At 36.0% G+C, this 26,385-nt stretch overlaps 2 protein-coding genes across 3 annotated transcripts in view; both read right to left on the bottom strand.

Moving 5' to 3' along the window:
- Window positions 1-4,986, bottom strand: part of LOC106872852 (aromatic-L-amino-acid decarboxylase) — a 37,567-nt gene extending 32,581 nt beyond the window's left edge. The window contains exon 1 of the mRNA XM_014919987.3: window positions 4,885-4,986. The gene's annotated coding sequence lies outside the window, so the exon portion shown is untranslated. The remainder of the gene's footprint in view (window positions 1-4,884) is intronic.
- Window positions 973-26,385, bottom strand: LOC149136845 (aromatic-L-amino-acid decarboxylase-like). Of its 2 annotated transcripts, XM_014919988.3 has the most exons (12): window positions 25,862-26,383; window positions 24,158-24,271; window positions 23,659-23,778; window positions 23,361-23,495; window positions 20,969-21,112; window positions 18,828-18,894; window positions 17,911-18,005; window positions 15,503-15,570; window positions 10,851-10,941; window positions 5,846-5,944; window positions 4,885-4,986; window positions 973-1,233 (listed from the first exon to the last, which is right to left on the bottom strand). In XM_014919988.3, exons 1-12 carry the CDS (start codon window positions 26,063-26,065, stop codon window positions 1,027-1,029), a joined length of 1,446 nt encoding a protein of 481 aa, XP_014775474.1. In that variant the 5' UTR covers window positions 26,066-26,383; the 3' UTR covers window positions 973-1,026. The 2 variants fall into 2 exon arrangements, with proteins under 2 accessions (XP_014775474.1, XP_089206132.1); XM_089350006.1 differs by lacking the exons at window positions 973-1,233; window positions 4,885-4,986 and adding an exon at window positions 5,435-5,619 and having other exon boundaries at window positions 25,862-26,385.

The following is a 26,385-nucleotide window of genomic DNA, read 5'->3' as shown; positions in this document are numbered from 1 at the left end:
TCCAGAAATGTTTCAAATATGAAATTTATGGAGAGTTAGGGCTTCGAACGAACAAACGATACCAGAGTGGACATACAGAGTTAGCAATCAACGCAGACAGACATTAAGGGCCGTAAGGCCAAGACGAATTGTAATGGGTAACGCCTGGGAGAAATTTTGAAAGGATATAAATACAAGAGAAGAGAAAAATATCAAGACGCGAGAGAAATGATGTCAAGCTGTCTGGATATCCCATCCAAAAAGAAAAATGGCTTTTAATCACGTGTGACCAACAGGCAGGGTGGGGAGGACAAGAGAGGGGAGGAGGGAAAGAAGCGTAGGGAGTGAAGAGAAGGGAGAAGGAAAAAAGATACAACAAAGGAAAAAAGATACAACAAAGGAAAAAAGGGGACAACAAAGACGGAGGGGGAGAAAAAGAAATAAAGAGGATTACAGAGGGATAGAGAGGAAGAAAGAAAATAAGCAGAGAACCGAGTGTGGCGTCGCAGAAATTATACATAAATGTAAAATCTTACAAAAGTTGTGTGGCGTTCAATTTTAAATAATAAAAAATAAACATTAGACATCACAAACGAGAGAAAGATACGAAAATACACGACAGATAAGTAGAGGAGAAATACAAAAAAAAAAGGATACACATTAAGTACAGGATATCACCAACGAATGAAAAGTACTGTTGACATATTTTTCACTCGTTGGTGATGTCCTATACTTCATGTGTATTTTTAATTATTTATAATTGAACGCCACGCAACCTTTGTCAACAGTATATATGTATATATATATATATATATATATATATATATATATATATATATATATATATATATATATATATATATATATATTATATATATTATATTATATTATATTATATATATATATATATATATATATATATATATATATATATATATATATATATATATATATATATATATATATATATATATATATATATATATACACATATACATATATATAATTTTATTCACATATCTAATTTAGTTGTTAAAAAACATAGCATCAGTCATGGACATTTGGAGTAAGTAACACTGCATTAGCCAGTTTGCAAATAAGGTTACAGCAATGCTGTATATCTTCAGGTTTCGTGTGAGATGTGTTGATAACGAATCGAAGGAAAAGAATATCATCAATTTTGAAAGACAGCATATAAAGTTCTCCGCTGCATTCTATTAATTTGAGTAACTTTTTGTTGCATTCATTGCTTCCCTGTTAAATAATAAATACAGCAGTAATTAGTAGACGTCGATAAATAAATAAAAACTAATTGTTAATACAAAGAAATAGTAATCATTGTTTGCAGTAGGACAATGTCGTATATTTGAGTAAGTACCGACTCGTGGGTAATAGGGTCAGTTACCTGTCTTCCATGGTTCCATTATAAGTCACCATAATCACAGCGTTCTCATAGAGTAAGACTCCTGTTTGTTGTAGGGTTCCTCGTTTACATTGAAAGAAATGAAGCAGCGTAAAGTGAAGTGATTTTTCTCAATAACACAATGCAAAATGTGGTCCTGGAATAGAAACCGTGACCTTGTGATCGTGGGTATATCATTCTAACACTTTTAATGTTTTTCTGTCTCTCTAATGCTTCTGCACGCGCAGAGCGTAGACAGCATCTCATCTTATCCATCATGATGATAATAATGAACCTGAATCCGGATATAAACACTTGGGAATACTTCAGGTAGATGGAATTAAACACAACAATACGAAAGAAAAGACAAAGCAAGAGTACTTGCGGCGACTGAGAAAAATATTGATTTCAAAGTTGAATACCTGAAACATAATTTCGGCAATAAACTAGCGAGCATTCGCAGTAGATCGGTATGGTGCTGGATCTCTGAAGTGGACAAAGGAGGAGCTAGTGGATTTGGACAGGGAGACAAGAAAGCTCTTGACGATATATAGAGACCGTCCTCCGTGTGCAGACACTAATCGCTTAAACATGAAGAGAGCAAATAGAGAAAGGGGACTGATAAGTGTAGAAGACTGCGTAGAGATCGAACTCGGGAGTTTACTGAGATACCTATTCCCAGTAAGGAAACCTTGCTAGTGTCACCTAGGAATGAGAAAGTACTGAAAGTAGAGAAAAGGAGGGGGAAAACTAGTCAGGAAGCACAAACTGGACGTGAAGAAGCATTCCACAAGTGAGTACACAATCGATTCCATATAGCCACAAGTGAAATTCCTGGAAAACATACGAGGAACTAGATGAAGAAGGGATCACTGAGACAAAGAGTCTGAGAGCATGATACTAGCAACACAAGACCGAGCTGGGTCTTGGAGGGTCAACTTTAGGAATATGCATGTGTTTCCACTGTGCCGCATCTGTAACAGAGTGGACGAAACCATTGCCCATATCGCGAACGATCCTTGACTTGCCCAAAACCATTGCAAGTTGCGGTGACACCATCAGGTAGCGGAAGTACCACATTGGAAACTATGTGAAAATTGGTGTCTGGAGAGAGACAAGGCGTGGTATCAGCACAAAACACCGAGGTTGGCGGAGTCGGAGACCTGTAAAATTCTGTGGGATTTCCCAATTCAAATAAATTAGGTGCTTGAACATAACAGACTAGGGCTAGTTGTGGTGGAAAAATTACATCACATGTGCTGTATAGTTGATGCTGCGTGTCCCTTTGACCCACAAATAGTCAAGAAAGAAGGCAAAAAAATAGATATATGCAAGCACATATGCACCCATATTTCTACAAATCCTCTATACTTATGCACGTTGCTGTTTCTCGGTTTCTCGCTTATACATCAATAATAAACAAAGTTTATACAACCTGCACACGGACGCGTACATGAAAAATACCGAACGCACGTTATTTAAATGTCATTAATCAAAGAGGCAGAGACCCTAATTCCTCTGAACTAGAAAGGAATAACTATGATAAGTTTTCGATGAAAAAGCTATAAAGCATAAAGGAGAAAGTAATGATATTGAATTTGATCCACTGAGCCTCGGGCAGTTACTATACGAAAGAAACTTCAACACACGTCCAGAGGCGGTGTTTTTTCAAAACTTTAATGCTGTATAAACTATAAACCATCTCTTAATGTCACTACACGAACGAATAGTAAAAACCAGAAAAGAGCGATGGACAGATAATGACTACAATGGAGTGATATACGCACACTACGATGCAAAGCGTACAAGGATAAACTCACTCAGTAAATACACAGTAAAATAAAATAAAACAAAATAAAGCACGTGTGCTGAAGTTTCTTTCGTTTAGCAACTGTCCGAAGCTCAGTGGACGGAATTCACAACCATTACTTTATCCTTTATTCTTTATAAATTTTTCATCGAAAACTGATCATAGTTATTTCTTTCAAGTTCAGAGGAATTAGGCTCTTCGCTTCTTTGGTTAAAGACTCTTCAGCAAAGGTATAAGTATGGAATTTAACATAGATAACTGTGCAATATTAATCATGAAAAAGTGACAGGTAGTCAACAGTGAAAGCATCCAGTTATCAGATGACCAGACAGTAAAATCATTGAAAGAAGGATAGAGATATAAGCAACTAAGAGTATTAGAAGCTGACTGTGTACTAACTATAGAAATGGAAATGAAAAATGAGAAGGAGTACATCAGAAGGGTAAGGGAGCTAAGCAAGTCAAAAGCTAAATGGTCCGAATAATTGCACATTGTCGTTGCTTAGATACTCAGCAGCTTTTGTAGACTGGACAAAATCTCTTTTAACACGTCGATACAGAAGAACTAGGAAGGAATTCGATATGAATAGATGACTTCACCCAATAACAGGAGCAGCAAAATTATATTTACCTAGAAATGAAGGCAGAAGATGGTAAATATCAGCAGAAGACTGTGTGGAGTTAGTTAGAATAGATATAGCCACCTATGTAGGTAATAGTGAAGAAAGTCTATTAAGATCTGCTAGATTAACGGTAGGACATAGGAAAACCAAAAGGCCAAATGAAGTTAAAAACCAGACAATGATAGAGAAACTAAGGCCAATAGGCCGGATATAGTCGTCAGAGATCACTAAAAAAAAACAAAAAAATGTTTTCTAATCGATGTATCAATACCAACAGATGACAATGTTTCTCTAAAACAAATGGAGAAACTTTCAAAATACAAAGATCTTGAAATAGAGACAATTCGAGTTTGGAGCCCAAAAAACAGAAATAATTCGAGTTTGGAGCCCCAAAAAACAGAAATAATTCGAGTTTGGAGCAAAAAGAAAACAGAAATAATTCGAGTTTGGAGCCCAAAAAAAAACAGAAATAATCCGAGTTTGGAGCCAAAAAAAAAAACAGAAATAATTCGAGTTTGGAGCCCAAAAGAACAGAAATGATTCGAGTTTGGAGCCCAAAAACAGAAATAATTCGAGTTTGGAGCCAAAAAAAAAACAGAAATAATTCGAGTTTGGAGCCCAAAAGAACAGAAATAATTCCTATCAGAGCAGACGCATTAGTTATGATAATGAAATATATATAACATACAGAAGCAGATAGAAGAGACAGGCTATAAGTACGTGAGGATTTTGGAAATGGATAAATCGATGGAGAAAGAAATGGCAGAAAAATTTAAGGTGGGATACTTGCACAGACTGAGACTTGTCCTTAAGTCGAAGTTAAACGAACGGAATAAGATCGAAGCTATCAACACCTGAGCGGTTTCACTCCTTAGATATGGAGCAGGGGTAATCGCATGGACAGTTGACGAACTAAGCAGTTTAAACAGAAAGACAAGGAAGCTGCTAACTGGATATGGGTCACTCCACCCAAAACGTGACACAGACAGACTGTGTGTACCAAGAAAAAGTGGCGGAAGAGGACTTATTTGAGAAAAAAAGAACGAAACTGTAAACGCATGAATGATTTACCTTTAGGCGAAAACATATGACTGTCATTAGATTGTCACCAATGAGTTCAAATCTTTCATCCTTTTCTATCAAATTCTTAAATATGTGAGCCAATTTTATATCCTGAGAAGAACAAATATAAAAGGAAATTATTTAATGAGAGAAAACAACAATATTCAAAAACACGTCCTTCATGATAGCGTAGTAAGTGTTTATAATTGTGAATGAATTGTATGTTTCTATATGATTGTGAAGACATTATTGCAATAACAGTTGAATAGCTAGGGGCAGCATATAAACTTTCATATACTGAATAATCTCAGTGTTATATGGTTAATAAATGTAGACAATATCTATTTACATATCTGTGCATCTTGATTAATGCTAAGCACATTTCTTTTAACCGACATGTTCCCTTAAACTAGCGTTTTAGTTTAGGACAATTTTTAAGTATGGATTAGTCGGTTGCATTGATGACAAACACGCAAGCATATTATGCATTAGTTTTCACTAATTTTATTCTTAGATTTTAATAATTTTACATTATTTATCATTATTTTCCGCACCCTGAGGTCATTCAATTTTCACTGTAATTATCTGTCCGTTATGAAAATATGACCATCATTTCAGACTTTTTCTTCCCGGACTTTACTTGATTTTCTATTTCCCAACTTTGCTGTTGCTTATCAAATCCGAGTTCATATAGAGAAGCTTATAAATACAGTTCCGACATGTTGAGATAAATTTTACTCTAGACTAGAAGTTAGGAAGAGAAATGAAGTTTTGCGATCAACAGCTGTCCTATTTCAGAGTATTTCATCAATTTGTCACATTGAATTATTAGTTAATGTAAGATGTCATAGCAATAACAAATTTTATAAGCATAGACCAGATGACTGATGTTATAATGGAGTCAGTAAACATTTTCCCTAGAATAAGATACTATTAACAGAATGATTCGAGTACACAAAACAAAGCTCACTTTTCTGATGATTTCCTGAAGTTTGTGCATCCCAAAGAGTCGTAAAACAAACCAGAGTTTCAGAGATCGAAACGAACGTCCACAAGGAATTTGCCAGGACTACAATGTACAACGTTTAACAAATCAATAATAATAGAGATTTTTTTAGTATTTGGCTTCAGCAAAGTTACAACATGCAAGCCACACGCGCGCGCGCACTCGTATGAACACATTATTACATGTACATAATGGACTCTCGTTGTATTCGACGCTTAAGAGTCAAATAATTTGACTTTCATTTTTACTCCAGATTTTGCTTTTTGTGTCTTCTGTGAGACACTAAACCTGCTTGTTCTTTGCAAACCAGACGACATCCTTTGCACAGAAAACTGTATTCTTTTGAGTTACGTGCTCAACCCTTGTATCGACATGGCTCATGATACCACTTTGAGAGATTTTCCTCCACCTATTACGGCCAACAGCACCTTTCTCGGATCTATTTCAAAACGGGGGCACCAGTTTTCATTTATGTTTTATGTAGTGTTTTTGGTACCGAAAGACTTTTAAACTTCGTATACTTATCTATTTTGTGTTATAGAACACAAAAAAATGTTTGTATTCGAATTTATTTCATGTAAAAAATTGTCTTATTTCGATAATTTCTACTAATCACTGACGTCTATTCAGTTGAAAACAGTTAGCGCTGTAACGGTGTATATCGTATTAATCCCCTAACCCTAACCTAACCCTAACTAGACTGTTAACCCTAACCCTAAAACTAACCCTAACTCTAGAATCCGAACTCTAAAATTGTTACACACATAAATACGCACAGCGTAATTTATTATATAAACAATATATGCGTATAAATTACGATTAAACCGGATGAAATATGTCACAGGGAATAACATTTTTATGACCACCCAACAGTAACTCTATTCAGCTGAATAGACGTCAGTGATTGGTTGAAATTACAGAAATACGACAACTTTAACATGGAATAACTTGCGATGTACGTTTTTTTGTTAAGAAGACTAAGAGTAAAAGATGTTTTATATGACACATTCTACCAGCGTCCCAAGTTTCAAAGTGTTTCGTTAGTATTTCGTTAAGAAAATACTGGTGCCCCCGTTTTGAAATAGATCCCCTTTCTCAAATTCTCATGCTTCAATTCTAATATACTTCGTATATTATTCTTCAACATATTCTTGTATCTAAGAAGGGGTCTTCCTTATATTTCGCACTCCCGTTTGAAGATGGCCACAAGTGGGAATTTTGGTAGTTCCCATCAGTCATCCAAGCAAAATGGCCAACCCATCTTAACTGAGACAGTATCAAGAAGGCCATTTTGCTTTGTATGTCACATTTATGAAATAACTGTTCATCAGAGACTCTGTCTTTCCATGTGAAACCACAAATATTTCTAAGACATCATTTGTGGAAAGTATTTAGCTGTTTGATGGGTTTTCTATTTGGTCTCCACGATTCAGACCCATTCAGCAATGTTGAGATTACAACTGTACAGTAAACTAATATTTTGCTTTTTAAACTCAATCCTCTCGCATTCCAAACCTTTGCTCGTTGCTTTCCAAAGGCATCACAAGCCTTGGCGATCATATTTACTATTCCACCATCTAAAGAAGCGCTGAAATAGATACACAAAATTCATATACGTAGGTGTTACCCATATACGGGCATTTGTGTAAATGAACGCGTATATGCATACATATGTGTGTACATATTCGGGTATCTTTGTATGTCCGTGCGTTTGCAGCTGTATTCCATAATTACATACATTATAATAAATAATAGTGGCGCGAGACTGTGATGTATTTTAGGTAAATATTAAGCCACATAATTTACAATAACAAACTGCTTCACGCATTTATATGTATATACATAGAATGTACTCACACACACACACGTGTGTGTGTGTGTGTGTGTGTGTATAGTACTTGAAGTGGTGTACAGGTGGTGTTTGAATGTGTGTATCTACAAACATGTTAATATACATATATAAGAGGAGAGCGAGAGAGAGAGAGAGAGAGAGAGAGAGAGAGAGAGAGAGAGAGAGAGAGAGAGAGAGAGATAGAGAGAGAAAGAAAGAGAGAGATAGTGAGAGATAATGAGAAACAGAGAGAGGCTTTCAAAAACTATAACTGAACCAAAAATGACTTCTTGAATTGTAATTAAATTTCAACAAGTTGACAACACCGATAGAATGTAATTGAAAAGAAACCTCTTTCTCTCTGTCTTTGCCTTTCATTTTTTTCTTCTTCCTCTTTTTCTCGTCTTTTTCATCGTTCTTCCTAAAATTGACATCTTGGAAGGTCATTTAGCATCAGCCACCTGTTAGTCAACAGAGACGCTTTCTTTCACTTTCTACTCACTACTCCACCCCTCCCTCCCTTCCTTCCTCTTTCTTCTTTCTCCTCTTCTAAACACACAAAACAACACACACACACACACACACACACACATACACGTACACCAACATATTTTTTAATCCTTATGTGTATATTCACAAGCATGTTAATTTCTCAGCATATAGGCTAGAAAATTTCTTTCTAAGCCCTTATTATAATTATACATTTAATTTCACATAAATTGGTCTTCCTGTTATATGATGGCCACTGATAAAATTGATTAAAAAAAAGTTTTATCCTCTATTATATATATGAAATTATAATGAAGGAGAATATTTATATTTATTGCTGTTGTTATTATTGTGCTTCGTAGTAGGTTGGTTTCCATTCCGGTTGCTTCTTTTATAGAATTTTTATCAGAATTTTTAGTAATCGTAATTCATTTTCTTTTTCTTTTTGTTCTTTGGTATTTTCTGGTTTATTACATATCAATTTATTTTTTTCTATCTTTATCTCGACTACTATTATATTCATAGACTTTATTATTACCATCAGGGTTAACGTTATTTTCTTTATCAACCTCGTTGTCTGGACCTATGTTTTTTGGGTTTTTTTTTTTTTACTAAATTTCAATATTTTTTTACATTCTATCTTACTAAGTTATAATAGTCCTCGTTTTGTGTGAATACTTTTTCATTCGCCAATAGGTTTGAAATACGTGACGAAACACGCTGTTATGCTCTTAATTTATTTTTGTATTTTAAGCTAGTGTTAGGTTTATGGTACGGTTTATATTTACCTACACTAAAATCTAACTTAATATCGAGGAAGTTAGCGATATTATGTTAATTTTCAATAGATATTGATAGTCTTATATTTCTAAAGAATTTGAATAGTCTTTGCTTACACTTCTCGATTTCGCTATTAGAGTGGTTGCATACTGTGAATAGTGCACCATCCCTGTGTAGACCACCTCCAAGCTCAGAAAATTCCCTACTTATTGTAAACAGTATATATATATATATACTCTTTTACTCTTCTACTTGTTTCAGTCATTTGACTGCGGCCATGCTAGAGCACCGCCTTTAGTCGGGCAAATCGACCCCAGCACTTATTCTTTAGAAGCCTAGTACTTATTCTAGTGGTCTCTTTTGCAGAACCGCTAACTTACGGGGACGTAAACACACCACCAGTGGTTGTCAAGCGATGTTGGTGGAACAAACACAGACACACAAACATATACACACACATACATATATATGCATATATACGACGGGCTTCGTTCAGTTTCCGTGTACCAAATCTACTCACAAGGCTTTAGTCAGCCCGAGGGTATAGTAGAAGACACTTGCCCAAGGTGCCACGCAGTGGGAATGAACCCGGAACCATGTAGTTGGTGGGCAAGCTACTTACCACATAGCCACTCGGTGACTTGTGCAAAGTCCGTTGATCCCATACTTATATCAAAGCACTCATTAGTGTCCTTCCATTCCCAGTACTTATTCTCAAATTTTTGTAATTGACTTTCTTGCTGCTAAATTACCTTTATTTCTTCCATGGATAGTGCAGAATTTTTCCTAGCAAATAAAAGAGCTTTATTGAGAAGGACTGGTTTTATAGATGAACAGTAGCTATTTACGTCGATTTGTATAAATCTTTTTTGTATGTTTACTATCTATTTTATTAAAAACCAGTTGATTACGTTATTTGAGCAAGAGCAAAGTGTTGGCTTGATTATATTTCTAAGGAAGGGTATATACTTCTCCATAATCATTTTACTAATCTTACCTAAGTTTAATTTTGATGGACATATAACCCTTTCAGTAGGATTAGTTCTAAAATTAGGTTTGCGTTCCTTAATGTTAATTCTTCGCATTCTGGGCTTATAAGGTTCTGTTTTGTCTGCTATCTCATCTTCTTCCATTATGCCTTTGGCTATTAAGTTTATTTTTCTTAGGTTGTTGCTGTTTGTTACTTTATAGTTCTTAGTTATTTCATTCTTAAGAAGTGCATGAAGTAAGAAATGCTTAAATTATATAGGTTACCCGTTTTATCTGCATACACCAGTCCTCCATTCTTATTCCTTAGTTCTTTGGTAATTACATGTTATTTCCTTAAATGTTCATTTCTACATACAGGGAATTTCTTAAATTAAATATTCTTGACTATACATCGCAGTCCATCTCCAAATGCTGTCCATTACTGGTTTTGTGGTGGATATTTCCTCGTTTTATAAATCCTCTGTATCTGTGGAGTTTCTTCACTGATGCGATAATTGAAGTTTTCATTCTTCGTATCATAGAAGTAGCTTTCCACCTCCATATATGTATATATATATATGTATATATATATATATATATATATATATATATATATATATATATATATATATATATATATATATATATATATATATATGAATATTGTTTGTCAATTTCTATGGCAGTTTACCGCTTCTGCAACTCATCAAATTTTGATGTAGTGGTATGTGAGAACTATGGAGCGTAATTTCAAATTGTGCTACTTTATAAGTGTAGTTACAGGATTTCTGGTATTGCTACCCATTAATATTAACCTCATTCAGAGGTTATTCAAAATAGCCAGTGCAAAGATAGAAGGCAAAGATAGAATTACGGAAAGGAAATGTAAGATTATCTTACCGTATAATTAGGCATATCTAGGTTCTCTGTACATTGCAAATATAAAGGAGACAAATCAAAAGCTCTTATAAGTGTAGAGCTATGTTTAAACCTAAAACAAAAATCAGTAAATTACATTCTATTCAATGCAGGAAATATTCTATCTCTCGTTTGTTTAATACTTCCGAATATAATTGCTATTCATACACTGTTTCATATCTTACACTTTTTCGATTTCTTACACGCTTTTGGATGTAATGTGGTAAAGAGCGCAGCAAAGATGTCTAGAATCTGCAAGACTATCGAACTGGAATTGTTCCCCGTAGCTTGGGTCACAGCAGAAAATTATTCTCCCAGTAACCTCATTGCGGTAGTCCGGAAAAGCAACGTAATTAACAAAACCATGGCGCAAATAGAACAGAACAAGATTGAATTTGTCTGCTCCTATGCACTCATTAGGCAACACTTTGACAGAAGCGAAACCATTTTTAAAACTGATGAATTTCCATGTGAAACACCTGACACAGAGAAGAAGTGCCAATTCTGGCATCCCACGGGGAAAACCCAATAAGGAAGGCAACAACAACAACATGACAACTATCGACAAAGAAATTCATATGCATAGAGATGCAAATATTGAATAAGAAAAGGAAAAGAAACCTCCCGAGAGAAGAAGCCCCAACACCACCTCTCAAAGTAGTAGAAAAGGAAAAGTAACCAGCTGAAAGACTGATGAAACCGAGTTCAAAGATAAGAAGAAAACTGCGGGAAGACGAGCAAAAGAAAGAATAAAGTTGTAGGTGAATGACATCCCATCTGTAAATGCAATGTAAAAGGTGTCAGCTGGCATGGAGAGATGGGGACAAAGTACTGCTTTGCGCATCCAAGGCTCAGGTAGAATGGAACCCACAGTAAAACACACTCTCCATTCAGCTAAGAAGACGGAATAAAATCACGCCAAGCGTGATTCATATCCGAAGAGACACAGCTGCAAAGAATACCACAAAATCTGTCTGCAGATGCAGTGTGAGCTGCAATATTACAGCAACAAGTCGTTCCAAGTTTATCAGAAAAGATTGCACAACAGCTGGCAAGGCCACACACAAAACGAAGCCATGCACAGCCAAACACAAGACCGTCGCAAATAATAATTACTTGTAGGCACGCAGTATTTCATCATGTAACCATAACATAATATAAATTATATTAACGTTTTTTTAAGTCAATGCCGCGTTCTACTGCGTTAGCCGTGCGCTTTTTCATTTCTTGTTAACGTTATCTCTACAGTTATTCTAGAGAAACTCAAGCCAGCACTGATGTTTTTTACTATGTTTCGTATCGAGACGTCAGCTGTAAACAAACAATGAGATCGAAAATGAAAAAAGGGTAATGGGAGCATATGACATATTTCGTGGGGTTATTGCCCCCTTCATAAGCCCCTATTCAACCTTTTAATCATCCTCGAACACATTGCTTAAATAGCCACTATATATAGCGATGGATAGTTGCTGGATTTACCAGTTTTACATATTAAACGCATTCCTGGAAGCTGGTACCTAAATACTAATGACTTTTTCATCTTCGATCTCATTATTTGTTCACATCTGACATTTCGGATACGAAACGTCATAACGAAAATCAATGCTGGCTGGAGATTTTATAGAATATCTGTAGAGATAACCTTATCAAGTAATGTAAAACGCACTGCTAACACAGTAGAATACGGTATTGACTTATAAAAACGTTTAATATACGTTATAGTATGGTTGCATAACGAAATACCACGTGCCTACAAGCCATTAATATTTACGTTCCAGAAATACTAACAAAACTAGATCAATGCATAAATGTGTTTCTCATGGGTGATCTGCACCTTTCCAACTGCAAATGGAAGGAAGGCATCATAATGTCAGGAATGACAAACAAAAAGCGCAGCCAAGCAGATCCTCTGCTTCATATCACGGAAATGATGTTCCCTATCCAGTTTGAACTTTGCAAGTTCAAACTTTTTGCAAGTCAATAGTTTGAACTTTTTGGAAGTCAGTTGAAACACAGATACTCCAACAACATTTGCAAAAACGTCTCTCTATGCAAGACATGAACATGAAGCTTAAAGAATTCATGACAATTACATCATATGCGTTAAATTCGTCCCAGAGAAGAGATCCAACACATAGATAAACATCATTCCCCGAGACAAGAGTCCTTATGATAAGGGGGACAAAGATCTCTAATAACTGAAATAAAGAACTTTATATCAGCTCAAGCAGAACGGAACCCAGGGCAAAAACTACTTTCCACTCAGCCAGCAAGATAGAATAAAATAACACCCAGAGATTCATATCCTAGCACACATCTTGTAGAGATCGAAAATAAACTCAGATACTCCTATCAAAAAGATAGAGAGGAAAGAGAAACCCGTGTGGTGGAAAATATAGAAATGAATCCTAAAGCCTTCTACAAGAAAGAATCTGTCTCAGTGCTCTACATGATAGGGTCACTGTTTGAAGAGAACGGCCCACTAACTGCAGACCCCAGGAGGAAAAGTGAGGTGCTAAATAAAAAATTCCAAAGTATCTTGATCTCTACACTGGGGAAATATGCAAATAAGCAAGGTCTGATAGATTTTCAACGTTGCAGATCCACACGGAAAGAGGGGCAACCATCGATTACATCGACATAAATAGGGAATATGCAATATTGGCCATTGATGAGGTAAGCTCGAACTCATCAACCGACCCAGATAGATATCCGGCTGTTCTTTTAAGTACATGCAAGAAAGCTCTCACATCAGAATTTCCTTGCATGTTGTAAGATATGATATGATATGATATGCTCTGTCCATAAACGAGGTAACAGAGGGGATGTTAAAAATTACAGGCCTGTCTCTAACTTCACATGCTAGCAATTGTCAGAAGATGACTGATCACTTTCCTGGAAGGATATAACTTGCTCACAAGCATGCAACGTAGCTTCCGTCCAGGAAGAAGCTGCTTCATAGAACTACTACAGCATTGGAAAATTACTCTTTTTAAATCTTACAACGTGAGATATTCAGCAACAGTATTTCGTAGTAAAGATTGTTTGCCAACATATCATGGCAGTCTTAGTTTAGGACGAATGTTGCTGTAATTTAGCCCCAGAGGACATCGTCTCCAGCTGGCTATACGACATGATCTGTGTCCTTATATTTTCAAACAAAGGAATCTAGCACCCCCACTCAACCACTCAATCGTAGATGTAATATAGCTCGATTTTGCCAAAACCTTCGTCAAAGTTTGATCATGAGATGATATGTTACAAAGTGCGTGACCTTGGTGTCACTGGAAAATTAGGAGTGTGGCTGCATGACTTTAAAAAGCCAGACGTTAGTTGTTGTTAATGGTGTTCTATTCCAGGGGACGTCAATTACCAATGGAGTTTCCCAGGGAACTATACTGAGAGCACTACTGTTTGTGATGAGCCTCTCAGACATACAGACAGTCACTTTGCCCATCTATACTGATGATACAAAAGTATCAGATCAAGGTGATTGACGAAATCCTAAAAAACTGCAGAAAGCCCTGAATGTGATACGCAGGTGGGCTGAAGAAAATAAAATTCGGTTCAATGCTGAGAAGTTTGAAGCACCCCACTGCCTGCCCACCAACATACCACAATCGGATTACACAGGATCGGGGGATAGTGCAATCGTCTGGGGGTCCACATGAGTAATACTGCAACATTTCATTTGCATATTACCAAGATGGCAACACTGTGTAGGGTAGTAGCTGGTTGGGTTTTGAGATCATTCAGAACAAAGAAAAGGATTACCAAACTACTCTAATCGAGAATCTTCGTTGTCCGTCACCTGCTCCTATCTGTGGTCACCGTAGAGCGTCAAACTAGTGGTGGAACTCGAGACAATCCAATGCCATAACACAAAAAATATTGACTAGCTGAAACAGATGAGCCACTCATTAGGAAGAAGGCATGAAAGATATACAATGACATACATATGGATGAGCCTTGAAATTGAAAGCTATATCAGATACCGGACGGAACGATACTGCATAGTAACAAAGATTGCGTCTCCACCATTTTAAATAAGGACTCAATATCGTAACAGTCTGGATTTCAAGGGTCCACGACTATTCAACATTCTGCCAAACAATTTCAGAGATTTACAAAGTGTAGATATGGCGGTCTTCAAAGAACATCTGAACAAAGTTTTATCTGGGTTAGCAGATGAGCACACATTACGGAGGAGGAAAGAAGATGAGTAGCTCCGTCCAGCTCGCTACTTCATCAGAAACAATACAGAAAAGAAATCACACTGAAAGACGGCGCACACACTGATTTAAATAAATTATTATTTTGGGACAAAACGCTATTTCAATATAATTTTGACAAGTATGATTCAGCTAACGTTCATGCAATTTTAATTTCTACCACTGTTGTAACCATGCAATATACAGAAAATATTTCATCTTCTTTATTATTATATCTGCTTCATGCGTACTCATAGATGTGTAAATGTTTAAAACTTAATTTTAAAGCCAATTTATTAAGTGAAATGCATAAAACATAACTAAATTAGTGCTTTTCTGTTTCAATATATTAAATTATCATCTCGAAAACCATCTTTCGATTATAAAAGCCTCTTTAATTTCGACTGAAGAAGTATTGCTTACCAGATTATTGAACAGCTTGTGGGTATATGTAACCATTTATGGGGATTCATAGAAAATGAATCTGCATACTGCAAGATATAAATAAAAAGACGGAATGTGAAAACTGATGATCCTTCAAAAATTATTTGAAAATATCAAATTTAACATGACACGTTGCACCACAGTTAATCTTAAACTAGGCCTAATACACTGAAAACGATGTATCTCATTGTTTACGTTCAGCCTCATTGGCGATTGGAAAAATAAGGATGTGTGCCATTAAAAATCTTTACTGTATTTCACTTTTACATATATTTAAAATTCAAATTAATCACATTATTTGTCAAACTATTTATCGAATTCTCCTGATTTAATGCAGTTATGTGACACTCTGAAAACTAGTATCATATATAAACTATATTCAAATCAACGAATGCTTACTGTGTTAACATGTATTAGAATACTCGGCGTTGCCCGGGAAACAAATCGCGTTGCTGGTGGTCCTTTTATTGAATGCTACATGTGTGTGTGTGTGTGCATCCAGAAATCCAAAGTATATAACGCCAACAAAGTATAGATATCACATTTTTCTATGAAGATTACATCATACAGGATCAAATATAATTTCTATTGCATAAGATATAGAGAAAATACAAAATACAAATCGAACTAGGTTGGATCGATTGTAAAATTCAATGCGGTGCTTCAGCATAGCCGCAGTCAAATGACTGAAACAAGTTAAAAAATAAAAGAACACCACAAATTTACCAAAGTACCCATAACAGTTTGAATTCAAAGCAAATTATAATCGCTATAATATATGAACGCAAGCAAAAAGAGTGTTAGGAAGAAATATTATATACTAAGGAAAGCCATTTTAGTATTTAAGCCTAAGATGACGTAACAAGTTGACGAGAGAATAAAAACTAAACATAGAAATGTTACATCTGTACATTTAGTTATCTGTTTATTTTTTTTAATAGAGAAGTTATGCTTACTAAATTGCAGGAAAGGCAATTACAATGAAGGTGCTGTTTATTATTGAAATATCTAAATGTTTTTCTATATTTTTGAGGACATTTCAAAGTAAATATGGTTCTAAAATTTAATAATTTTAATTTCGAAGTGATTACGTACATTTCCTCGAGGCATTTTAAATTATCGGTATTGTACAGTGAAACCGAGGCTACATTTAACTAATAATATTGATTATAATATTGCGAGTAATCCTGTTTGACAACTAAGAGGAGAGTTGGTACTAATTTCTTGAAACATAAGTCCTACATAAGAGCAAATAAACGCCCCTGAAATTTCGAAAACAAACTTTTGTGTCATTCGGATCGGTAAATCAGTGTTTAAGAAATAATCTAGTTTATCAATGTACAGTAATTGCAGGGGATTCTACATATCATTACATAGGTTCTTCTGCTACAATTTGCCTACAGACAGCCTTTTCTCCATGTGGTCTTAACATGCACTAGGGTAAAGACTGTTTGACAAGAGAGAGAGAGTGTGTGTGTGTGACGAGTGAGACAGTCGCATACTACTTAAATAAAATTGCTCGTGGATGTAGTTTTGAAGGTGTGTTGAAAGTGCTATGGCGACAAGAACAGACAAAGTGTGTTGCTGGAAGTTTCTAGCCATAGTCACACACAGTCGGCTCAGAGTAGGCTGCTACAAGTCTCACATGCACTTTTGTGCGGCGAGCAGCCCTATTTAGGTGTAACACTGCTTCTTCGATACCGGAGGCGAGGTAAGAAAAGGAGCCCTTCAATCATCTTGGCATTAACAGCAGATGCTTAGCCATCCAGTTTATTGCAGTCGAGATAAAGATAAGAGAATCAAAGAAATATGTTAATCTTTAATTGTTGGAAAGTGAGAACTTTACAAGAGGGCAAAGAAAATCTAGAACGAAAAACATCTCTAATCACAAAAGTCATCGACTCGTATAATATTGATATTCCTGCTCTTAGTTATATCAAACTTGGGGATCCTGGAGAATTAGAAAAGGTTGGGAACGGTTATAAATAATTCTTTTCTTTTTGCGTGCGGAAAGCCGGCAGATGAGCCAAGAGTTCTTGGTGTTGGATTTGCCGCTAAATCGACACTAAGTTGCCATCCATCCCCCAGAGATCTATAATTGAGGAACTTGGGGAATATCTTTCCTTGGAAAAGCTAAGTCTTGCTATTAAAAAGCTTTCCATTGGTAAAGCTCGTGGACAAGACAGTATTCCCATAGAAGTGTACAAGCATGGTGGTAGACAACTTGTAAGAAGGCCGCGCAAATTGATCTGTTTTATCTGGGAAATCGGTTCCGTTACCCAACAGTTCAAAGTTGCATCTATAGCATACTTGTGCAAAACCTAAAATAATGGTTCGCACAAACAGATAAACTGAGTGAAATTTAGTAATTTTTGCTTCTAACTTACTTCTACGCCGTTCATTAGATAATTATATTCGGGACATATTAAAGCATTTCCTGCAAATGATGCGTCGACATGCAACCATATTCTGTGTTCCCGGCCTGAAAAAGAATGCGTTGTTATACAGTTCTGTTTTTAAGAGATGAGGAATTATGTACATTATTTACATTATTTACATTTGACGGATATTTGTCCTCATCTTCTTTGTTATTAACCTGGAACTTTAGAACTTAAGGTATTTCGATATTATTATTATTATTATTATTATTATTATTCAGGTCACTGACCGAAATCGAATTCGGAATCTTGGGTTTAGTAGCCCGCACTCTTAACCACTATGCCATATGCCCGTGGGCAATTATGGAGTGAATTTTAGGGCTTATGGCGTAGTGGTTAAGAGCGCAGGTACCTGATGAAGGCTGGAGAGTATATCAATCGAAACGTTGAGCTAACAACAAACAAGATGAGGACACATATCTGTCAAATGTAAATAATGTAAATAATACGTTGCCATGTTATGAACATTCATGCTGTAGGAATTTAAGAAAAACTATGAACAGAAACACTACAAATGATTAGGAGAATAAATAGACTCCTATAATAATTTTCTATTGTAGAGGATCTCTTATGTTTAATTTGAACATACAAGGATTGCATTGTGAAATAATACAATGTGTTTATAACCTTGCTTTAGAAACTATAATATAAGGGCGTTAGATAGAATTGACAGTACGTTTTTATGCCCGTCATGCCTAAGGGGTATGTTGGCTGTGGGTGGCTAATAACCATAATGTCCTCAGCGAAATATTAATATTAAGAATATAAAAGAGTAAAATTACTAGAGAATATAGCTGTAAAGACGAACAAGTTATAGCTACCAAGTAATATAAAGATTAAATATATACGTAATTAAAGCAACTTACAAACTTCACCAAGTTCGTCAATGTTATCAAATGCACACACAGAAACTGTACCCAAAGTTGCACAAATCTGAAAAATTAGAAAATTCTTATCACTTTTCTGTTTTTTTAAATTTTTTTTTTTATAAATTGTTTGACTGAATATAACGTACACCGTGACGGTGCATGGATCATCGGTTAAGTGAATGGGCCTGGATACTACGAACACTGTGAAGGTGCATGGATAAGCGGTTACGGTGCTCGGCTCACTAAGAACCTGGATTAGCTGTTACAGTGCTCAGCTCACAGCCATAAAAGGTTGTGAGTTGGATTGCGGCGGTGTTGTGCTGCTGAGCAAGATGCTTTATTTTAGCTGCTCCTCTCAAACCATTTCACATTCTGTGTCACGCTGAATCTCCGTCAGAGCCACGTTCAGTGTACGCATGTCTGTGCAGTGCTAAGTTACATGCATATGCGTTTTGCGAGAGGCCAGTTCCGTTGATCGGATCAACTGGAACACCCATCGTAGTAACGGAAGAAGTGCTATTTTAGAAACATTTTATCATCCTAATATGTGTTAGAACATCACTAATATATGGCTTCGTTCCACAGTGGTTTGCAAAGATTTGAGGTATAGTCTACACAACATTTACCACTTGTAAGCTGGCAAAGTAGTTAGTATTCCTGGAAAAATGCTAAGCAGCATTTAGTCCGGCTGTACGTTCTGAGTTTAAACTCCGCTGAGGTCGACTTTCTCTTTCATCATTTTGGGGGTGTATAAAATAATTACCAGTTACACACTGGCGTCGATGTAATCGACTTGCGGTCTCGCCCGACCTTGCTGGCATTGTGCTAAAATTTGAAATCAGAATAGTACAAAGATTCAGATCATGACAATTTAAACGTCTTTTACTTCACCATACATAAACCTGATCATCTCAACGAAGTGGAGACAGAAACTTTCGACAACATTGTCCTCAATAAAATTTATTAGATTTTCATTTTCGGTGACCAGGTAGACTAAAGTTATTAGTCTAAGGGAAGTAACTTTCGTTGAGTTACTATGTTAGTTATTTCCCTTGAGTTGCATGTATAATTACTATGTGAGTTATCTCCCTTGAACTGTAGGTATAATTCGTTTCAAAGATCACATGTTGAGCATCGAGACTGTCGTTTGTCCGTTTTTAAGCAAACTTGAGAGCAAGTTTGCAGTGTTTTCTGGTAAATAGCATCCCTCGCCTAAGAATATGGAGGCACCTAATTTGTGTTGTACCAATTCGGCAACGGATTGAAACAATATGTGTATAATTCTCTCAAAGATACAACCAAACACGAGTAAATGGTTACTCTCTCTTTTTCTTGTTTCAGTCATTTGACTGTGGCCATGCTGGAGCACCGCCTTTAGTCGAGCAAATCGACCCCGGGACTTATTCTTTGTAAGCCTAGTACTTATTCTATCGGTCACTTTTGCAGAACCGTTAAGTAACGGGGACATAAGCACACCAGCATCGGTTGTCAGGCAATGCTAGGGGGACAAACACAGACACACAAACACACACACATATATACATATATACGACGGGCTTCTTTCAGTTTCCGTCTACCAGATCCACTCACAATGTTTTGGTCGGCCAGAGGCTATAGTAGAAGACACTTGCCCAAGATGCCACGGTGTGGGACTGAACCCGGAACCATGTGGTTGGTAAGAAAGCTACTTACCGCCACGCTGAATAAATATTCTACATTCAACTTGAGCCGCACTTTGAAAGCAGATCTATTGGGTATAGCACATAACACTCCGAATATGTGTCAGTTTGTGTGTGTGTGTGTGCGTGCGTGTGTGCGTATGGGTGTGCGTGTGCGTGTGTGTCTCTGTGTGTGTGCGTATGCCTGTGTGTCTGTGTGTGTCTCTGTGTGTGTGCGTGGGGGTGTACGCGTGTCTATGTATGTGTGCGTACGTGGGAGGGGGGTGCACGTGTGTATGTGCCTGTGCATGTGTCTGTGTGCGTGTGTGTGTGTGTGCGTGTGTGTGTGTGTGTGTGTGTGTGCTGATACTAGTAAGATACCAGATCCTGTGTGCGAATTTAGAAAGTGTTATCACATATCCTTAAATATATTATTTGTCAATCAACACCAAATTCATTGGAATCATTTTCAAAACTTACAAAAAAAGGAGTTAAACCTTTCGCTGTGTCCTCTTCAAAGGCTTTTCTCATTTGTTCCCCACGCATTACTCGTTTCTCGTCCAACTCTATATCTCTGTATTTAACCAGCGCAATATGAAAAGCTTTCTCAACTGATGAGTGAGACTGAAAATATAAACCCAATTAATGCACACAGAATAAAGAACTCTAACATGCATGTATCCATGTATATGTGCGTATGTGTGTATGTAGATATGTATGTATACATTTATATATATATATATATATATATATATATATATATATATATATATATATATATATATTGATAGGAAGGACAACAAAAGAAAGAAAGAGACCTCGATATTATGTAAATAGAGGAATCTATCTGTAAAAATATGTGGCACTTATTCGGTAGCCATGATAAAACTCCGAATTTCGATTGCCGGGCTGTGAGCCCACGCCACCATCTCTTCAGTTATCCGGCCATTGGTGTCTGGGGAGAGTCATTCTCTTTGAGTGCCTTATAATTTAACACACTCACCAGGTAACGGACAGAGTCAACAGCTATTGCAAAGGTTGCAAGGTTGTGTGAAATTTCACGCACAACATGGGCCCAAACTTTTTTCTCAACAGAATACGTATTTAAATAATTTTTATGCCATGAATAGCGAAAGCGAAACCGGTTGACAAGCACAATACAAGATACATTAAACATTATATTAAAACTATTTAAAATGAGTGAATTTTCCTTCTTTAATTTCTCAATTATACGTATGTATGTATGTATGTATGTATGTATGTATGTATGTATGTATGTATGTATGTATGTATATATATATATATATATATATATATATATATATATATATATATATATATATATATATATATATATATATATATGAAATTCAGTTGAATTAGGTACGTTGAAGCACCAAGTCAGTGTTTTATTATCCGTAAATAAAGTGAATAAAATCAAAAGAAGCAACAGGATATAAAGAGGCGATGCAATACGACCGTGTCAAGCGGCTCCATTAAACTGAACAATGCAATCATAACATCAGTTTAAATGCAGGGCTATCCTCAGCTGCATAAAGAAATAGAATTTTTTAATCAGTTGGACACTTGGTAGTTGATAAAAAAGATTGGTAGTTGATAAAAAAGATTGAACCGCAATCATTTACAATCATTTACATTACTTAGAAGTGTAGTATATTCTGAGTTACATTAGTAGCAACATGGACTTTCTCCCTCTTCTTGCTCTATTAGAGAATTTGAGTAAAATTATATTAATGTGTCCATCTGATGAAAAGATTCTACATAGTTATGCAGCTGAGGATAGCCCCGCATTGAAATTGATGTAATGATTTCATTGTTCAATTAAATGGACCAGCTTGCAATGGTCGTACTGCATCACCTCTTGATATCATGTTGCTTATTTTGATTATATATATATAGATATATGTATATAAGTGATATTCGTAGCCACTTTAACATGGCTGTCCGTTCGAGTGGAGTCTAATGTGATTTTTTGGCCCCAAGAGGACATGTCCTCTACGTGGTTATCAACGCCACTCCCCCCCCCACATTTCCTTTTGCTCCTACCCGATCTTACAGTTTATTTCTTGGCTACTCAGAGCGTGAAATATGATATTAGTTGCCCGGTGAATGGAAAATTTGAAGATTCAAACTATTTCCATTTAAATGGTAAGAAATATAAAGTTTAAATGTTCAAATTCTTCATTCTTCTTATTATCTCTCTCTCTGTCTCTCTCTGTATCTCTCTCTCTCTCTCTGTCTCTGTTTCTCTCTCTGTCTCTGTCTCTGTCTCTGTCTCTGTCTCTCTCTCTCTTTGTCTCTCTCTCTCTGTCTCTCTCTCTCTGTCTCTGTCTCCGTCTCTCTCTGTCTCTCTCTCTGTCTCTCTCTGTGTCTCTGTCTCTCTCTGTCTCTGTCTCTCTCTCTGTCTCTGTCTCTCTGTCTCTCTATGTCTCTCTCTCTCTGTCTCTCTCTGTCTGTCTCTGTCTCTGTCTCTGTCTCTCTCTGTCTGTCTCTGTCTCTCTGTCTCTCTGTCTCTGTCTATCTGTCTCTGTCTCTGTCTCTCTCTGTCTCTCTCTCTCTGTGTCTCTCTCTCTCAATCTAATTATCTGTCTAATCTATCAATCAATCTACCTATGTATCTACACACACACACACACACACACATTTATATATACGTGTTTTATGGAACCTTGTGTAGTGATTATAAAATAACTGTCTAAGCATAATCCTTCTTATATATATATATATATATATATATATATATATATATATATATATATATATATATATATATATATATATATATATATATAATTACATGGAAATTATGTATACTCCTTAGAGTTTATTTACCATATGTCACTATACTTACGTCTGGTGATTTATAAGCAATTAGTTTTGAAACAGCCACTCCATCCTTCATACCGGCATGTCCTTTCTCTATTTTCTGTATAGCAATCGTTCTGGCAGTGAAGAGACTTATTAAAATATTTTCAGTGGTTGAACTCTAATAACAAATATTGTACAACACCAGATTAGTTCAGTTAAACATTCTTTTCTGTTAAAAATTGTTTCATAATCATAATAGCATACGCTTTATACAAATAATTGGTTTGAGACAATGTTATATAAAAAAGATATATGTTTGTGAATGGATGGCAGTGACTTACCTGGATTACACCTCCACCACTTCCTTCAGAAGTGGACAAGAATATTTCTGGCAGTTTTATAGCCTTTGCCAACCAGTCTAAAACAATGACTTCCAATTCAGTGGCTGCAGGAGAGGATTTCTGAAATATAACGCCACAGTTAATCTGTTTGTAACACCTGCTGAAACACCGTCCTCCGGGTGGTTTTCTACTCATCTCTAAATGATATTTACACCTTTCATCTCCAATTTGTATAATATTATTATATGTTACATCTAATTTCCCTTCGACTCCTTTATTCATCTAATTATTAGAACCATTATTGAGCTATGTTCTCTCTATAAAAACAAGACAATTTTTGAATTCAAATCAGATGCAAGACGGTTGCAGTATAGTTGCACGTCTACCTATATCACCTTTTGAAAATCAGACAAATCTGAGAAACCAGTTATGCCTAAACGAATTCCAGTGCATTTCTATTTCTTTGCAGGAAATACAAAAGTGAAGGAATATGACTTACCCACGAAATTACCACATTCACCAAAGTATCTGACAACATCTCCGCCAGAATTGCAGCGTAAGAAGTTCGTGCTGGGAAATAAACACCAAAATTTGGATGTTGCCAGTGACAGACCTGTTGGATAAGAGTTATTTGAAGAATTAGGAAGTGGTAGATTTGATAATATTGGTAAGCACATGAAAGGGAGAAATTTCCTTTTCCTTTATAAATTATCAGACTTACACAAAAAAAAATATTAAAAATATTTGTTGACTAACTGTATACGTGAAAAAATATACAGAAAGAAACAAAATGTTGTGATAGAATGTATGTCAATTTCTATAAGTGAGGGAGAGAGAGAGAGAGAGAGAGAGAGAGAGAGAGAGAGAGAGAGAGAGATGGGGGAGTGTGTGTGTGTGTGTGTGTGTGTGTGTGTGTCTATTCTTGTGTGGGAAATACATCTGTGGGGTGGACAGGGAGCTAGAAAGAAAAACATAACCAAAAGCTTTCCTTTCTAAATACATGTAAATCTAAAAGGGAAATAAACTCGTAATTCCTTTGAAATTATCTCCACTCTATATATGATAATCTTCAACAATTGCAGCTATGCTTTCTGTTTCCTTTCTCCAGCTTGAAGATAAATTTCTATCAATATATTTCTGTTGTACGTTCTGAGTTCAAATTCTGCCGAGGTCGACTTTACTTTCGTCCTTTCGGGGTTGATTAAATAAGTACCAGTTACGCACTGGTAGCGACTAGAGCGACTTAATCCCTTTGTCCTTGTTTGTCCCCTTTATGTTTAGCTCCCTGTGGGCAATAAAGAAATAAATATATTTCTGTTGTGAAGCGCAACAGATCAACTGTTTAGTTAAATAATCAACAATTACAGAAAAGATAATTACGCGTTAGGACCGGAAATTGAAGTGAGATGGCTTCGAAATGGTTGCCCATCAATGTTCAGGTGTATGTTCGGTAAACATCCTTGAAATAAATATCTCTTAACCCCGGCAGAAAACTACCCCCGGATAATTCACACCCCACCCCCAACGACAAATGTAACTCGCGATGATTATCCCCTGATAATCATTATTCAATTATAATTCTTACTCATTATTAATGCAATTATTATTTATTATAATTTTTAATTATTAATGAATGTTCGTGTAAAGCCAACAATTTACAATGTTTGTCGTACTATGAAAGGAATGTGACATTAGAAATCTTATTAAAGGAATCATTTGCCTCTTGAACAGCAGAAAGAAACATGGCCATGTGAATTGTACAGGTGCAGTTGCCCCACAACCAAAACATTTCCAGTGTTTTATATTAGTGAAGTCTCATGGCTAAGCGGTTGAGGTATTCGGCTGCTCAATATTTTAAGCTCGTGAGATATGTGGCGGTGTGTTGTGTCCTTGAGCAAGACACTTTATTTCACGTTGCTCCAGTCCACTCTGTTGGCAAAAATGAGAAGTATCTGGATTTCAAAGGGGCAATCTTGTCAAACTTTGTGTCATGCTGAATCTCCCTGAGAACTACGTTAAGGGAACGCGTGTTTTGTGGATCGGATCAACTAGAACACTTGTCGTTGTAACCGATGGAGTGACAGTGTTTACATATGAGATGACGTAAGAGTTGAATTAAACTCCAGCAGCATCTTAAAGAAATAAAACTGTCATACGACCGTTATTACTCAATGAAATCCATTTTTGATTATCGAAAACTTACGCCTGGCATAATTATTCTTTCAATATCTTGAAAAACATCTTCCCATTTATCTGGATTTTGTGGGGCTTTTTCTGGTATTAAATGTCTCAGGAACCCGGGAGCAACAGAAGGTAAAATTCTTCTACTTCGAATATAATCAAAATAATCATTTATATATCCAGCCAACTGTGCAACGGCAGCCACGAAATTTTCAGAGTTGTCCATGTTTCTATATTACGTTGATGATGATGATGCTTTATTAGAGGAGAGCTAATATAGAACACCTTCTGGGAATATTTACTATGCAATTGCGCAACAGTTTGGGATATTTGGTTACGTAATAGTTGCATACAGTATAATTACGTAATAAGTATGTTATTAATTGCGTAACATTTACATTATTAAATAATTAGATAAGACTTGATAAATCTATTTGTTTAAAAAATCCATGTTTATTCTGTTGAGTATAAATATTTAATACCCAACGAGATGCAACATAAAAGGTTGAACTTAAATGAAAACAATTCAACCAGGCCCCCACTCAC

This window comes from Octopus bimaculoides, chromosome 3 (assembly GCF_046866305.1).
Source record: "Octopus bimaculoides isolate indiv1 chromosome 3, ASM4686630v1, whole genome shotgun sequence".
Classification (NCBI taxonomy): Eukaryota; Metazoa; Mollusca; class Cephalopoda; order Octopoda; family Octopodidae; genus Octopus; species Octopus bimaculoides.
This window is presented reverse-complemented; position numbering and strand designations above follow the sequence as displayed.

Excerpts from the sequence above, each read along its gene's own strand:
- LOC149136845 (XM_014919988.3), bottom strand. The coding sequence starts at position 26,065 with ATGGACAACTCTGAAAATTTCGTGGCTGCCGTTGCACAGTTGGCTGGA. Across the intron at positions 21,113-23,360 it reads TTGCTTATAAATCACCAGAC|TCTCACTCATCAGTTGAGAA; the intron begins GTAAGTATAGTG and ends TTATATTTTCAG. Across the intron at positions 18,006-18,827 it reads TGACGAACTTGGTGAAGTTT|GCCGGGAACACAGAATATGG; the intron begins GTAAGTTGCTTT and ends ATTCTTTTTCAG.